The 17,814-nt window shown below is 41.3% G+C and overlaps 1 protein-coding gene across 2 annotated transcripts in view; it reads right to left on the bottom strand.

Moving 5' to 3' along the window:
• The window catches only part of FLT1 (fms related receptor tyrosine kinase 1), a 102,245-nt gene that overhangs the window by 30,329 nt on the left and 54,102 nt on the right, over positions 1-17,814 (bottom strand). For both annotated transcript variants that reach the window (XM_015852074.2, XM_085536309.1), the window contains exons 12-15: positions 14,279-14,387; positions 8,844-9,134; positions 3,916-4,062; positions 2,012-2,143 (exon numbers count right to left, since the gene is read on the bottom strand). In XM_015852074.2, the coding sequence (XP_015707560.2) occupies positions 2,012-2,143; positions 3,916-4,062; positions 8,844-9,134; positions 14,279-14,387 (679 nt within the window). The remainder of the gene's footprint in view (positions 1-2,011; positions 2,144-3,915; positions 4,063-8,843; positions 9,135-14,278; positions 14,388-17,814) is intronic.

Below are 17,814 nucleotides of genomic sequence, written 5' to 3'. Positions count from 1 at the left end.
CCCTCAGACAGCCCTATGAGCACAGCTTCCAAACCAAACAACGGCTGAGATTATTTAAAGACAGCCCTTGGATTCCACCATCCATTCATCCATCTCTGGTACAAAAATAACACATTGTTTTATCTGTGAGAATAAGAATGTTTTTTCAGGGGAAATAAAAAGAGCAGACTGTTTCCTTCCTGACTCATTTGCAAACTCCTCTCCCAACAGCTAAACACAGACACCAACACGAGGCATTGCTCTGCTGCTTTGATCTGCAGCATCTCGACCCGAGAGTCAGTGGGACAGAGGGAAGCGCTGACACTGGAGGCAGTGGCATGATGTGCACCCTGGGAAAGGCAAGGAAGGGGCAAGCCATAGAGAGGGACCCCCATGAAAGCTTCAGTCCCATTGCTGCAGGCTCAGGAGTGGGCTGGGAGGCAGTCCTTCCTCATGAGAAGGTCAGGGACTCCTCTTTGGATAAGACTGATGCATTTGTAATGAGTGAAAACACCTCCAGTGACATCCTGTCATGAAATCAGAAGAGAGAATGTGGGAACGCATTTTTCCTGATTATAGTAGATAAGAAAAACTCTCTATGTCTGTCTCATTCAGTCTCAAAGCTATATAGTTTAATATGCTAGACTTCATCTCTTGCTTATCTAAGAGCTCCCATAGGAGTCATGCAAGCACACTGCTAGCGATCCCTACAGGGCAAGTAACTAGAGAAGAGACCTTCCTGGCTGCGGTCTTCCCTCTACTCTGGTTCATGTAAAAGGAGATATGACTTCCTAGAAGCCTTCTGACAGAATGAGTGTGGTTGTAATAAATAGCCGAGATACAGTGGTACAGTAATCAATACCACAATGTATTACATTGTCCAAAACTATCAACTAGCAAGAGACACCAGACAGCAACCGCTGAGGGACAACTTATTATGTTAGTGATTATAATGGCTATTAAATTCTTGGCATCGTTTGGAAGGAGATGGGTGGTTTTATCTCCTTGATTACATCTGTTAGGCCAGTCCACATGTGTATATTCCTGTCCTGACCTTTTAAAGTAACTTTATTGCATTATCAATGATGCCCATTAACTGAGACTGCTAAAACATTCACAGCAGAAAATCCATACTGATTTACTAGCTGTAATTGTCTTTTGCTGTAGGGTACTATTGAAATACTCAGTGGTATTCAGATACATTTAGCAATTTTATGAGATGAGCCACAAAGACATAATCCCTGCCTAAGAGACTGGATGGTAGCCAAAGTGTTTTCTATAAGGAGATACTAAGTGAATTTAGGTCTATTTACTTAACACACACAATCAATAAGATAGGTTATGTCAATTTCGTACATGACAGTGACATAAATGGAGAACGCTAGCCTATTTCCACTGCCTCATAATAGATGAACTAAAAGGATATTCAATAAAACCAAATAGTCACTGAATTAACCTTATTTGAATGCACTCGACGGTTGCTTGGTGGAAGTCACTGCCACAGAACACCACGGGGTGTTTAAATGAAGAGCAAAGTAACTCAGGTAATGGCTTCAGAAATAAGGAGATCATACCCACTTCTCACAGTAAATACCTTTAAATGCAGCCTCATCTAGTGCTATCCTGACGTCTATCTAGTTCAGTTGCATTGAAAATAAACAAATGAAAATATCCCGTGCCTCTAATTTCTGTGGAATTAAACCAAAACGGGAAAATGAGGGGTAGGAGGTTGTTCCTTATTTTGGTTTTTGTTTGTTTTGATGATGCTAAATTTACATTTGTCTTCTACCCTGACCCGATCTTTGTTGGGTTGAAGCAATTCTTCTTTTTAGGTCAGTGTAAACACACTCCGAGTTAGCATTTCCTGTTGGGCTTCCTTTCCAACCTGGTATGTTTCCCTTGCGAGGACTTCCTTCAGATTGCTGCTTTCAGAGCTTGCTTCATGCTGCCCAAGACATTCCCCATCCCTCCCAGCCACAGCAAGAGCATCCCCCTGGCTGGCCAGCCCTTCCCATGTCATGCCGTGCTTTACCTTGTACAGTGACGTATGCTGTGCTCTCCACAGACCCCTTCAAGTTGGTGGCTATGCACTGGTAAAGTCCTTCGTCCTCCTCTTTTACTCTTTCAATAAACAGCATTCGGCTTCCAGGCCCTAAAATTATTCCTGTGAAACGAAATATTTTGCAATGAGCTGGAGCCAGGATATAAACATAAACAGGCACTCATGTAATAATATCTGCTTCAAGTTCTCCTCAAAAGAAATCCGAGCCACAGACTCCACAGCGCGGTGTTATCCACAAGAAAGTCAAATATACTTGGAAGTTTTGGGAATGCTTTGGAAATCGGTTTGCAGAGCACTTGTGTGAGTGAAAAGCTCAGCCCGAGGGAGTGATGCTGGGAGCAGCTGGTATCACGTGTGCTGATTGGCACCGTGGCTCAACTCCCACCCAAACAAGCTCCTCAGCATGACAGTTCTGGGAACTGGGTGGTCTCCTTATTTCCTTCTGCACTCACAGGAGCACGACTGTCATGCTTCCCTGACCAGCTCCATGTGTTCTCATCGGCCTTAAATTCACCCCAAATCCTACTCACTCATGTGACACTGGGCCCCTTCTCAGAAGGAGCTCAGCTAGTGCAAGGAAAGGTCCCATGAGGTGCACCCTACAACATAGGAGTTACATGAAGTTTTCAACACCTCTTATTCCAGCTTGCGCAACCCATAGTCCAGCCTTGACAATATTCCAGTGAGTGAGGAAGAGGCAGGCAGCAGATTTGGCATCAGGCCTGCATTACAGATATGATATAGCCAGGAAATGTGCAGTCAAGTACACACTTGTGCATTTGGCTCCATTAGGTCCAAAGTCCCATTGAAATGCATTCCCACCAGCGATTCCAGGTGGCTAATTAAAGTGCTCTGACTGACCCCGTAGAGATGTCTTCCTGGTTCCTAACCTTATGTGTTGCATTGCTCAACACATAGCATCCACTCCAGAAGATAATGTGAAAAATCCACGTCACAACCATGTGGTCACTAATTTTAGTGACTGTGTCGAAAGTCTGTGCATACTTATAGCTCACTTTGACAGATACTCAGAGTTCTTCCCACCGCCTTTGCTTATGACATAGTAATTTCCAGTAGTGTAGGCCAGAACCTCAAACACAAACTTTCTAAAAAGTTATTTAAGACTCCACAGGTTTCAAGTTTCCACAAACCAAATCTCCTTGAACATACTTTTTTTTGCTGAGCCTGTAACATGATCTCATTGTGTAAGCCTGATTTGAATGTGCACAAATTCCCATGAGAAAGACTTTGTCTTTTCACTCGTCTCTATCTGAAACTTCCAAGGAACACTTCTACAACTGAGGTGCCATGACATAGCATAAACTGATGTTTGAAGCTACGTTTGGACACAGCAGTAAACATCTCCCAGAGTTTTCCTGCAGTAGCACAATGTCACCTGGGAAGCTGTTGTTCTCTGCTGCATGAAACCTGGATTCCATTTCTGGGAACCCATTGGATGGGATTAGTCTGATAGCCGGGCTATGAATCAAGAAGAGACTTTGGATTCCTGACAACATTCCCTCTGGTAATTGCACAGACATCACTTCAGCTTAGTGTTCTCCTGTCTAGCTGTACTCTGACACCTGACAGAGCCAAGACGCCCGATCTTTAGGCTCCCTCTATAGTAAGTGGAGGGAAACAGGATTCTCTGGAGATGACTCTTCGAAGATGCAAACTGAGGTATCTGCATTTGTATTTTTCCCACTGACTCCATAGGGACATTTGCACTTGTTGACATTTTGGAGTGAGAAAGTATAACCTAACAGACCCGTAATGCTCAGGCAATGCTGCTTTATGCCTGGGTACAAAAGCCAATGACTCTGCACACGGTTACAGGACACAACAAAAAGGCTGTACAAGGTCAGAGCTCTCACCTGATTCTTGCTGTATTTCCTCGTGATTTTTAAACCAGGTTATCTGGGGCTCAGGGATGCCATGAACCTGGCACTCCAGCATGGCAGAGTTACTGGTGTTCACCGTCTGATCCACAAGCTGCCGCAGCAGAGCTGGTGCCTCTTGCGCTACGAGACAAAACAACACCTCCATTTTACATTCCCGTAACTGTGGGGCTTTATTATCCTCCCTATCACCACTTGAGTGATGTAAGGACCTCTAAGGCAGTTCTATCATGTTATCTGTCCACAGATTTTATTTACCATATTGAATAGGCTGTCATGACTGATGAACACCCAATGACTTTGTTTAACAGATTTCCCCAGATTCATTATCAACCACACTGGTTTATCAAAGCTAATACATCTGTATGAAAACTAAGAATTTTGCAGACAGCAGAAACAAACTATGAGACCAGGACCATCAACAATTAGCAGGACACCCTTGTGCCAGAGCATCACTGATGGCACTAAGCAATACACCACGATATCCATGAATGTGACTTTTATGTTTTACTTACTTTAAAGAATGCATTTATGAATCATATTCAGTAAACCTTCACAGTTTAAAACCAGAAATGACAATAACAAAAACATTGTGTTACGCATTCCAACAGCGTCACAGATTTTTCCACCTTTGTGTTTCGACTCAGCACAGCGCAGTTGAATATGCCCATATCCTCTGGGAGCCCATGGATGCTTTGGCCCCAGAGGCCAAAGCGAAACACTAGAGTTCCATGCAGCATAGCAATGCTGCTCTTTTTTTGCATTTATCTACCAAAATTCGGGTGAATGCAGTGTAATAAAACACAACCATTCCATTTAGTGATACTGCATGTATGAAGTGCAGCTCGCATTGAATGTTCTCCCAGCTGAATGGAAGGGCATTTCCAAAACACTTCATGGACGTCACAGTAAAAACATCTCCAAGAGAAGCAAAACAACAAATCCTTCCCATCCTCATTTCAGCATTTTAGCACTCCTTCCCCTGTTTCATACAGATCTGGATGGTGTTCTGACAAAGGCATCTGCAGCATTTATGTGCTTTATAGAGGAATAGTTTTCTGTGACACTGACAGCTCTCACATAATTCCTTCTGATGTTTGGGTTCCTTAAAAGCAGTGATGGAGAGGGGAGTTCCTGAGCCATCTCTCGATGCAGAGGCACAGCAGATTCCCTTGAATTTCCCCAGACTTACAAGAACTGAATTATTTACAGTCTTTCCTTTTGAGGATGCTGCCAGGATTAGTAGAGACTGACATGGTAAGATATTGTAAAATATGAAATAGACCAAAATGAAATAAAAAAGCACTCTTTGCTGATATTTTCATTTGGAGTGCAGTAGATATCAATACATCCAGTATAATTCTGTCTAGATTTCTGTTATTCTGTGTTAGGAAGATTGTATTTTGTCCTTCATGAAAAACTGACTGTCTATCAGATGGTTTCATCTTCACAATCGCTCTGTTACCAGCTGTGAATAAAAGCTCTCCAGAAAAGTAAAGCACCTACGTACCACTGGCTTACACAGTGTGGCTTACACAGCATGAGCCCTGTAGCACTAAAAGCTTTTTCATGCTTTTACTGTAGTCTACCTTTGCTATGCTCTTATCTCTTGAAATTAATCCCAGCATAGTGAACCTGCAGCGGCCAGTTTGCGGCTTCTCTGAGCTGCAAGTCTGTAATTCCTAAGGGCAATGTTATTATTTGTTGACAGCGTAGCAGACAGTCTGTTCTCACTCCATGAGCAGCAATGCCTATGAGAGCATCTGTACAGCACATTCTTCACGGAATACCTACATAAATGATATGGTCAACAACATCTGCCCTATAGCCAAGGAGGCAGTCCTCTTCTCATTGTCACCTTCTGTGATTTTTGCACATTTCTCATTTTTTTCACAAGAGTCTGTCTATGAGAAGGCATCTTTTGACACACATCCACATCCATAAACTGAGAAGAGCTCCACGTTTTGCATTAATCAACGATAAACAATGGGCACCCCAGCCCAGACATTTGAAGTGAAGACAGATGACAGAACAAAGGCAAATCACACATTCTATGGGTTATTTGTGATTATTTTAATTTGTTTATAGCCATACACTAAAGTTGGGTTTCCACATCAAGAAAAACTGTCTTGCTTAAAACTTAGTTCCAGTCACCATTCACATATTTCCAATAATTTATCTGCTGCAATCAGCTGATTTTTCAAGGACGTGGTCAACCTGAGGATTAGGTTTTCCAACCACCTGCTTTCTCTTTGCTCACTTTTGCAGCACAGCCAAGCAGAGAGAGTTCCAAATGGGAGCTGTGCTGCCCTACTCCGCTCGCCCCGAAGCCAAGGGCCAGACTCTGCTCTCAGTTGCCCCAAGGAACTTCATTGTAGGCAGAGTGTGGTCCAGGGAGGTGACAGGAGGTCACAGAGGGGAGAAGGGGACACTGGTGTCACAGCACGCGGCCGACCCGGAGCAGAACGGAGGAATACATTATGATTTGTTCATCTGGGGAAATATTTTCCATTCTGTACATCTTTGCCCTCTGTTATAGTCATGTTGTTTTTTCACTTATTTTATTAACCAGTACAAAAATATAAATACAAGCTTTAATTTTAACAAAAAATAAAAAAGGAAATATAATCCACACCTTTCTCCCTAAGTAATATATTACACAATAAAAGATAAACTCCCCAAACCACTGAGGTTCTCCCATCATCTGAGGACATCAAAAGCAACAGTCTAACCGCCAAGAACTGCTTTCCAGTGAGGTTTCCCCATGCCTCCCAGCACGGGCAGGTCCACAGTGACCTCCCAACACCCTCACATAGTGGGGCTTTCCAAGGCTGGCAGGACGTACACTCAGCAGTGATGCACATCATTGCAGCTCGCAGCCATTTCACAGAGGAACAGACTAATGGGCACGTCTTTTTTTGACCCACACTTATATTGTCTGGCAACTGGCTGCTACAAAGCATCACTCTCTGGCTCCCAGGGCCATGGAAAATTCAGAATGTCCTGTCATCACCGCCCACCTTGCCATCAAATGTCTTCCCACAAAACAGCCTTGTAAAAAGGGGGATTCGGTATTGTAATTCTTCTGAAGACTTGCAAATGCTCCAGAGTGCATTTGCCCTATTTTTTAAGCCATCACCAATGATTTCACTTGCTTTTTAGGCATATTTAAGGGGAAAAAAAAAGAGAGACCCAGGTCCCTTTGCAAGAAGGTATTGTTTCTGGAAGCCATCACATAATAATGAACAAAAGAGCTACTGTATACAAGCAGGCTATAGGTGACATTTCAAGATATAAATGATTATTCTTTTCTTTACTCTGACAACTTCCAGGTTATCAATTGTTTTCTAAGCATTTTAGGCTCCATGAAGCTGGCATTATGGGGAAATGCTATTGTTTACCCTTTCACACTTGACAAAAGCAATTCCCACGTGAAAGACAAGTTTAGCCGTGGGACACAGTCTCGATACCTAAAGGAGGAAATTGTCTGGTGAGTTCCCAAGCACAAGAAACTGTCATGTTGTCAACCTCTATTTTAGAAGCACGACCACTTTGTTCCTTTGCTGTAGCTATTTTGGTCACTACGGCCTGTTTTGTTATCGCTTATGTAAATGCTATATAAATGATCAATCATAAATGTAACCAAAAATAATAAAAGCTATGTATTGTAAAAAAAATAAATTTATCAGATCTATTAAAAATAGTAACTTCTCCCTTATACAGAATTTATAATACACAGAAACATCTCATAGCAAAATAATGACGAAGGAAAAGAAAAAAATAAAGGGAAATGCTCACAAGAAAGTTTAAGGTTGCCCTTAATTCTCCTTCAGCAGTTTGTCTGTCTGGTTCTTAATCCCCATAATAAATCCAATTGACATCAGATACCAAAAGCAATGAATATTTTTAATGGCTTCAGTTTGGGACCTGTACTTATAAAAATGTATTAAACCTCTCACTGCGCTGGCTGCAATCTTGTGGGATATTTCTTTTAATAAAATAATCACAACATTACAAATTCCTGTATCGTCAGGCCAGAAACAACACTCACACTTTTATCGACAGCTGTTTACATTAGTGAAGAACTGACTTTAAAAATCGACCAACACAGCAACTGGAAATCTACCTGGATTTATTTGGAGAAACACAGTTCACGTCTGTCAGTTTTTAAATCATCATTATTATAAATGATATGATAGAGCTGTGCATAATATCAACATTTTTATTTCTTCCCTGCATACTTCCTTTAGAAGATACTTTTTAAGATTAATGTACTTTAGTGTATAAAATAATTTCAAATAAATAAGCATTAGAACTTGCTCAGCAGGTAATAAGTCCATCAAGATCAGATTAAAATAAAAAATATATAGTCCAGTCAATGGCAAACTGAGTTGTGCTCATTCTGCGCATTAACGTTAACTTATTAAATGTCCGTTGTTGACTGAAAACAGCAGTTTTTAAAGTTAATCAGTTTATTCAGCTTTGACTTTTGACGAGGCCGATACCAAAGTGGAAGAAAAGATTGATCCAAAGTTTTCCTGATCACTCAGCAGGAGGCAGCAAGAGAAAAAAAAAGAACAATATGCAAAATGTAGCGCAGGGGATCTTCCAAACCCCAGCTTCCACGTGCTTTGTCAAAGCAGAAAATACCCGTCTGAACTCAACTGGAAGCTCACGCAAAGATTTTGTTTGCTACTCCTCCTACGTCCAACCCATGGGGGAATGTGCACCACCTCAGGGCCTGAAGGGTGGCAACAGCAATAAGAAATCAAGATGATATGAGACACCTGATACTGTTTAATGAGTCCTTTAATGTTTTACATTGCTTTGTGTTGTACAATCATTCCTTGTGCTCTTATATTTGAGGATCCGAGAGTAAACAGCCTTTTTGTTGCAGTGCTCACCTCTGATTGAAACGTCTTTCTTTTGAAGCACTTCTTTCCCCGTGAATATGTTCCTTGCTCGGCAGGTATAGGTGCCTGAGTGTGCCAGGGAAACGTTCTTGATGGTCAGAGTGAGGGTGATGGAGTGATCCTTGTTGAGGGCCTTTCTTGCTTTCGTTTGATTAGTGACTGTCCTTGGTAAAATCCAAGAAATGTCTTTGTACATGAATTTGTTGGCTGAACAGGACAATACCAGATTCTCTCCTTCAATGGGAACTTTTTCCAAACTAATGTGGAATCCATTTGGTACATCTGTCAAAAATCAAGAACACTTTTTAGTTTATGTGAAGTGAATGAGCCAAAATTAACATGGCGTATATCATCCCCTTTATCAGAAAGTCTTTGAACTAATGAATGTCGTTGTCTTCCTGCTGAAGTCTCTCAGCTTTCCTTTCTCATGGTAGGCTCCAGCTATTTGATAATTTGTCTTAGAGCTACAAGATACATGGGTTGGACATCATCTGGTGTAAACTGAAGCTGATCTTGGAAGTATTGAGTTTGTATAAATGTTATGACAAGGCAAGACAGACCGGGGCAAGGTACCAAAAGCAGAATTATTTAAAGACAGCATGCTGGGACTATGAAAAAAGAGATAAATTCTGGTCTCAGCTGCAGCTTGTGAACTGTGTAAGAGAAGTTGAATCTCTAGAGGGTGAGAGAAAAATACTGCAGCTCATCATACTTATGTTGTTTTCTCATTATTCATGAGTAGTCAGATAATTTATGTCTATTTCTTAGATATGCTTAAAATCTGGAGAAATTGTGGAATATGTGATTACATGCCTGAGCTTCACTCAGAACAGAGATATTTACTTCCATGAACATAAAACACTTTGGACACATGACAGAAAAGCAGAATCAGTGCTCTCTGGCCTGGTGGCAGTATTGAGGCAAAGATCACCTCTATTCAGACTTCTTGGCACTAAATGTAGGTGAATAACAACTCTACGTGAGAGAAACCAAGGATCACTGCACCAAGCATTTCCCAAGCACAGGCAGTTCAATTAATCCTATAGTTGAAAGAAATATCCTTGTTGAAGCCATGTGGGCAACTGCTTGTAAGATTTACATCACTTGGAGAAAGGACCTGTGGTCCTGTTGGCCACCTCCAGGCCCTTTCTACCAGGTGGAAGGCAGAAGCGTGCTGCAGGCATAAGTGAAAGTAGAGGCAGGTTCCTGAGAGAAAACATTTCCAAGTTTTTCTCCTAGAATGCAATCTCTCCCTGTTTATTTGTAGCCAATATTCCGATAAAGTCATTTCCTTCTCCTTTCAGTGAAATCAGCTTTGGCCAATTTCAATTGTTTTCTCATTGCTAATTGCTACAGCACTTGGCTGTGAAATCACCTCGAAATTGTAAGTACTATTTCGTCTTTTATAAGGGAGAATTATGCTTTCTTTTCTTGTCTCTTAGAGCATGAACAGCTCAACACAGGCTTCCATTCAGCTGCACGCATGCAAGTGTCGCTTTGGACCTAATGTGAAGAGTAGGTCTCCAGTGAATAACATCTCACACTCTTCCAATTACTTCTTTCACCAGATCCAATCCACCAGAAAGCTTCTCTCGACTCTCTAAATCCCCTCAGTGCAAACTGAGCTACTTTGTCTCCCCCAGGATCAACAGACATGATTTGCTCACCACTGGTATTCACAGAGTCCTGCTGTCACTAGCTCCCTTAACTGTGTTTGTGTCTCTTTTCTGTACTGAGTGTTAAACATAGGAAAAAAATGAACTCTTGTTATATTGAAGTATATGTTGACTGAAAGTAGTAAAATAAACTTTTCCCTACAGAACAAAAAACGTATTTAATGTAAGCCATTAAAATGCAGCATCTGTTGAATGTAGTTGTTTTATGGGCAAAGGCTTACAGCCCATGGAGTGATGCAGGCACCTCCAGAGGGCAATGCAGCCCCATCTTCTTTGGATGAGTCAAATTCCAGAGGTCCTGCTCTGTCATGGGATAGACACCCAATCTACACACTTCAGTTAGATGAAGTGAATTGTCTGCTTGATTTTGTTAAAAGCCATTGAGTTCAGGAGCACTTAAATCCAGTCAAGGTGTAAAATTTTGGTTGTGCATAAGTGTTCTAATCTATGAAATTGCTGTATCTTACCTCATATCTGAAATTGTTCTAATATGTTTTGGGAAAGGAAGCTTATTGGTTTGGAATGCTGCTAATTTTGGACTTTTGGATATGCCAGTGCTCAGGAAAGAGCTAAGAAGTGTCAGGCAAATCTCTAAGATGAAATTACGGATCCCCTGGGTCTGAGGCAAACGAACTTCTTTCAACATAAAAGGATAGCGTGCCAACATAACAATACAGTTGCTACTACTTCCACGTTGTTGGGTCTGGAACACTTCCTAGATGTGTCTTCTGTGAAGAAAGACTATTTTCTGAATAAACCTAAGGACAAAAGTAAATGCACAGGATTCCAAGAGAATCATTTGTTTAAAGGCATCAAGCCCCCTAATATATGACACCTCTCACCAATTGTTACAGACTCAGGCTAGCTAAATAACGTGGCAGGGAATAATGTAAAAGGGTTTTATTTACTTTAGTGATTTGAAGCTTCCTGTGGAAATAGCTCCCAGGTTTCCTGATGGAAGATTTTGTTTATCTTTGCCAAGCACCATCGGGAATCTCAAAATAAAATGCGCTTAGTGACATTGGGAAACCAGGGAGATAAGGCTGAGCTGTTCCTGTTTTACCCTGTATAATTGCAAACACACCCATGAGCCTGCTGTGTGCCAGCAAAACAGCCCAAAATGTAGGGAAAGGGGCAGACTGGAGGGAAGGGGGCTACCACAGCTGAATTTGGTATAAAGGTGTTTTTTCAGATTGTTTCATCATCAACAAGCAGGAGAGCTCAGAAATCACCTTTCCGTATCACTTGCATATAAGACTCACAGCTGCTGTTGTACACAAACACAGGTTGGGATTAGAAACAGGTTAGTGCGTCAGCACCCCAAAAATGCCCTTCATCTGAAAAAAGCAAAAGGAAAGGGAAGCTACCAAGAGCCCATGGAGTTCATGTCCTGCACCTTCAGGCACAAAGCAAAAAAATATACCACCCTCGTATCTCCCAGAAAGTCACGTGCAAGCCCAGAAATAATGGTATGTACAATAATTTTATAATAAGGCCTTGACATTACTGAGTCCCCTCTGCTACACTTTCTTGCACTAAACTTCTCACATCTACCTTTCCATGAATGGGCTGACAGTGCAGAACTAGGGCTGCTGGGATGGTCTCTGCCTTCCCACTGCCTTCCCAGCAGTCTTGACCTGTTGGGAAGAGATTCCTCACACCATCGCAGCTGCTCCACTGGAGTATGTGCTTTTCCTCTTCCTGAAGACAAGGCCTGAGCATGATTGCCTCACAGAAATGGGATTCTTCCTGTCTCTCTCTACTCTCTGGGTTCCTTTCTGGCTTGTTCCTCAGTAGCTCCTCCTCCTATAATAAACTGCCTTCTCTGTTTAGACACTTTCCCCTCTTGCACTCAGTTTTGCGTGGTTTATGCTGGCTTCATATGGCGCCAGCAGTCCCAACAACATGAGATAAACTAACCCCAGGTTGTCACCCACGACCCAAAATGCTGGTTTAGAATTCATCAGAAGTAAATACTCTGTGGTGTCTTCCCATTTCTTTCACACCCATCACTATTTGGGCTCATGATTTTAATTCTCTCCCTATGTATTTCAATGAATCCTGGATATATTTACGTATTTCATTCCTTGAAGTGAAACACAAGCAGTTTGGTATCAGCCTGACAGAAGAGAATTATGATTACATCACACAATCAACTGATGTGCTGTGTGCACAGAAGAATGAGTCTAACAACATTCTCGTAAGAACAACGCAGAAGCATTGTTTAAATAAGCTGCCTTCAATCAGCACAACTGAGCGTCAGCAGATGAGCAGGACTTTCCATGTCTCACAGTTTATGTTGCTTAGCTCCAGGAACTCAAAGGAAAAATGCTTTTCAGCATCACCGCCTTATACAAAAAGACTGCCACCAGTCAAGCTGTTTCCAAGCCATAATAAAGCACTCCTCTTCTGAACACCAGCCAATGCCAGAGCCTTCAAAGGAAAGTTGTAATATTCTGCACGTTCTCATGCAAGTTCTGATATCAAGGAGAAGGATTTCCTTCAGTCCCTGGTCAAGATCTGAGAATGTGAGATCTAGGAAGGGAAACTAACCCTCTCATGTCACAATGCTAAAATGTCTGAAACAGTCAGCATATTAGTCAGCCATCCCTGGATGTGTTTAAGAGCCATTTGGATGTGGTGCTCAGGGATATGATTTAGCAGAGGGTTTTTAGAGTTAGGTTACTATGGTTAGGCTGTGGTTGGACTTGATGATCTTAGAGGTCTTTTCCAACCTGGGTCATTCTATGATTCTATGATTCTATAACTTTGAAAGGGAGATTTGCATATTACAAATAAAAATGCAGCTTTGTTTGATTCCAGGATCTTCCATGTCACATTCTGAAGACTGATAATTAAGAGCTAGAGAAGCTCATATTCATTACCTTGCACATTCAATGAGCAACAACCTCTGTGACTCTCAGCCACTGCTCAAAGTTCTGTGCAGTCCTCACACGAGGGTGAAAATACAGCTCAAACAGCACATTAAGTTAGGAGCAATTATGAGTTGATATGTACTACTACAGCCAAAACACTTCAGAAACAAAGTTTTTGGTTCACAAAATGAGTATGGGGGTGTTGCGATATTTCTGAATGGATTACATTACTTTAATGACCTATCTTGAGAACTGTCATTAGATTATGTGCTCTGTGAGCTACTACTGTTTTGTAAACAAAACCAAAATAAAATATTTCACTAGGAAACAAATCCTTCTTGATGGCATCTGCAAACATTATGCTGCTAAATCATGCAGTAGTTATTCTCCTAAATTCATGAGGTTTTTTCCCAGTGATTCCTGAGGTCAAATAATTTCAGTTTGTTTCTAAACCTGCCTATGCTTATATAGTGATGGGAGGAAAAAAAGGAAACATACTAACATGATGAGCCTTAGTGTCATGACCAAAGCTACATCCAAGGCCATGTCTCAGAAGACTTACTGCCAGGTGAAAATGAAATGCCATTGCAGGTCTGGAATGACTGCAGAAGCTAGGTGATTTCAAAGGAGGAATTACAGGTTGCTATAGTCAGGAGGAATCTGTGTCATGCAGGGATACTTGTTGAAGCCGTGAGTCATTTACCAAGTTTGGTGCCTTTCTTACAAATTCAAGCCAGCTGCTGTCACAAATCCTTTCCAGGGACACCAATAAGCATGGAGTAAGTTTACAAATGCACATATCACAACACCACCCAAAGTTAGGTATGTGAAAAATCCATCACAAATATAATCATAGGACTAGAGTAGATCATACCTGTTACAAGGAAGCTGACGTTTCTTTCGGCTTTTCCTACTTTGTTGGATGCCACGCAGCTGTAGATTCCAGAAGATCTGGCTTCAGCTACAACAAGAGTGCTTGCAGTCTGCAAAAAAATAGATGATATTCAGTTTTCATTGGATCAGGAGCTCGGTTAAACCTTCCCTTTTCATTTTCCTAAGATGACAGCCCTATTTCAGTCTTTCCATTCATTATGTGACAGACACCACTGAAGTTATTTAACAAAGTTATCATCATATAAAGTTTAGAAAGAATAATAGGAAACAAGCTCCTTGATAGACAGTTATATTATCAGAGCTGTCATAGCCAAAAATCTTTGAATGTCTTTCAGATTGATTTGTCTCTTGCTGCTAATAAGCCTCAAAAGACAAAGAGTGACACAAGATGATTTGCCCAAGGAGATGACCACACTGTAGGGCAGCCAGACTGCAAAGGGAATGGATGGGGAGTGCTTCAGGCACTTCAGTAATGCTGGGAAAAAAGTTTATCACTCAATGCATTTCATTTCTCTTTTGTTTTCTCTCGTAAGTGTTAGATGAGAAATGACATGGGAAAAGAGAAGTTCACTCATTCTCTTTTGGACTTTCTCCTATTCTTGGACTTAGTATTTCTAACATTAAGTAATAATACATTGCAGTCCTTTTCACTGTATCCTAGCACCATCTTAAGAGGTTCAGCATACTACATATTTTCATGAAGTGATATATATATAATTTACAAGACGAGACCTTGGCAGGCCAGGGGATGATAACCAGAGTGCCTTTGGAAAAAAACATTGTAGTAATTATAGTTATACCTTCAGGGTGATGGAAAGCCACGCTATAATGTCTTGGGCACTAAGTGAGAGAAGAAAGTCATGCACAGACATCCAAGGTGTCAGTCTGATTTGGAGCTGAGACAAGGGGCATGCACTGGGGGCTCAGCAGAAGGACATACACTCAGATACAATAGCAGCTTAAGTTTCTGTCTGCTTCCACTTCAGTTCTTCCATAAAACATACTTTGGCTAAAGTTATGAGAAGAACTGGGATTGTGATAAAAATAATTTGTGTGGCCGTGGAATCCTGTTGTTTGGAATTATTTGCCTTTTCTGAAAGTATTCAAAATAATTTTTGTGCAATTAATACATTCTTTTAAGTCTGTCTGACTGGAGGGGCTCTGAGACAAGCACAAGATAAGTCAATGGTAAAGAATCAGTTATCTACAATTTTACATCAGGTCTGGCTGAGCATTTGCTTGCTTCTGTGTCTCCTACTCAGAGTCTTCATGGCAATCCCCAAAGTCCTTACTGTATCCCTAAATAATGTAGACCTTCTGGTTTCCAAACATTCTGTGGTGGAAAGAGTCTGTTACTTTTCTTCCTATGCAAGCAAACACAGTGAAGTCAGGTTGTTTGATTTTGGCTAGGCTGTTTGTTTTAGAAAGCTGCCTTATCCCACTTCAAAACTATTGACGTTAATGGCACCTCTACGCTAAGCTGTCTCAATGGCCACCTACTTATCCACTACTAAACAGCATCTCATTTCCACCTAGAATTTATATTTTTGGGTCTTCTGAAAGAGGCTCAGTAATACCAGACATATAATTATAGTCCTTAAAAAAAAATCATGCTCTTCTGTTAAATTCAGTAGGCTGGCCTCTTCAAATTCCTAATTATGAAGCATGTGTCCAGCCATGTCTGTATTTTGTCGTTCTCTTTCAATTCCTTCCAATTTTTAAACATAAACTCATACAGTGTGGACACAGGGCCCAGAGGCAGGATTATTGCAGCCATTTCATCAATGCTGATGAAATCGTGTTGAGAAGGAAGTTCCACAACCTCTGCCAGATGGTTAAAGTGGGTGGCTATAAGCTGTGTCTGCCATCCCAGCCTTTCCACAACAAAACCAGCTTTTCTTGTGTCACTTTGTGCTACCTTGGAGACCCTTTGCCTGGGTAGCAATGATCTGTGACATAAAACAACAGTGAAGGAGAACAAGACTTTCCATCTCTGACTCCAGGGCACCTGTCTTGATCCTACTACAAACAGAACCAGACTGTTTATGTGACTGAAAAATGCAAGCCAATTACTGCTCCCACAAGTACTTCAATATTTTGGATTTTTTTTGAAGGTAGCATCAAACTGTACTTTGCCCTGACATTATCAGGTCTTAGATTTTCATGAAAAAAATATTTATTTTATCTGAGCTTTGCTGCTCCATTCCACAACTATGTGGTTATTACTTCTATTATGTTCAGTATGTCACTTGCAATCATAGTCAAGCAGCATGACCATAGTTACTGGCTAGACTGCTTGTAGACGATGCCTTTTCTTATACATTAAAAGACTTTACAAGACATTAGTAGGTACTGGAATGCAATGATTTAAACTGCTACCTTGTTCCTAACATTATTTTGGTTTTGACCAACTTGCATTGTCCCAAATGCTACTCTAGGACAGGCTAAGGTTCACTCCCAGCAGGCAGCTTCCATGCGACCATCGTCATTTGGAGAGCAAGGGAAACAAATGTTTTGAAAACAGTCCTTAGCGCCATACCAATGGCATATTTACTTGAGTAATGCAGAGATAGCCATAGTGTCTAGCAAAAGCAATAATGACTTTGCAACAAAACAGAGTGTTTTAGAGACAAAATGTCTCTGCATAAATCTCTTAGTTTATAAATAAGTCACAAGGATAAGATAACATCTGTTTAAACAGGTTGTGAGCCCTCCAGTGGTTCAGTCTGTGTTCTGCACTGTGGATGCCAGCCAAAACCCACCAGAGAAGCAGTGTATACAAAACTAAGCCTGGCATGCTGCTGTTTATTGAGTAATTATGGTTTTTAGGTCCGTTTGTGCTGCGTAGTTTCTCTATACAACTATTACTGCAAAAGGAGCAAGATGCAAATTTTTGCACCTCTGTATCACCTATCTTTGCAACAGAGAGTTTCAAGCCATGGATTTGCAACCACATTATATACAGAAAGTCTGAACTGCTTTGCCATGATCAGAGTGGAGCAAATCCTACCAGGCATGCTTAACACATTGAATCTGCTCGTCTGTCCACAAGACCTGTTTAACACCAAAGCTTTGATCCTTTCTTCCTGCACCCATCTCAGCTGAAGCACCATGCTACAGACTCAGTTCAGAGCCAGGGGCTGGGGAAATGAATCACACATTGCTGCTACATTTGCCAACAAATGAAAGAGGTATAAAGCAGAAAACCTGAGATGGAAGAGGAAATTACAGATCTATTTGTGGTGGAAACTATTGAGGAAAAGACCTCAGAAGTCATTGCAAAGCCAGAGGATGATTGTTGTGGTTGGACCACATTGGTCTGGTCTTTCTCTTGCTGTGCCTGCTTGAATTTCTCTTCCCATAGTACTTTACATAGAGGATTCCTACCGCTCCAGCTGATGGCAGTGGAGTGAGTGGTAGTTTCAGCAAACAGCAAGTTTGTTCCTAACTCCTAGAAAGCCTCTGGAGACACATGCATATACATGTTCCATTCAGAGATTGTTTTGCCAACTTCTC

This window comes from Coturnix japonica, chromosome 1, assembly GCF_054131305.1.
Source record: "Coturnix japonica strain WE chromosome 1, WE-NBRP24, whole genome shotgun sequence".
NCBI classification, from domain to species: Eukaryota; Metazoa; Chordata; class Aves; order Galliformes; family Phasianidae; genus Coturnix; species Coturnix japonica.
Note: the sequence above shows the minus strand (reverse complement) of the source record. Positions and strands in the feature narration are given on the sequence as shown.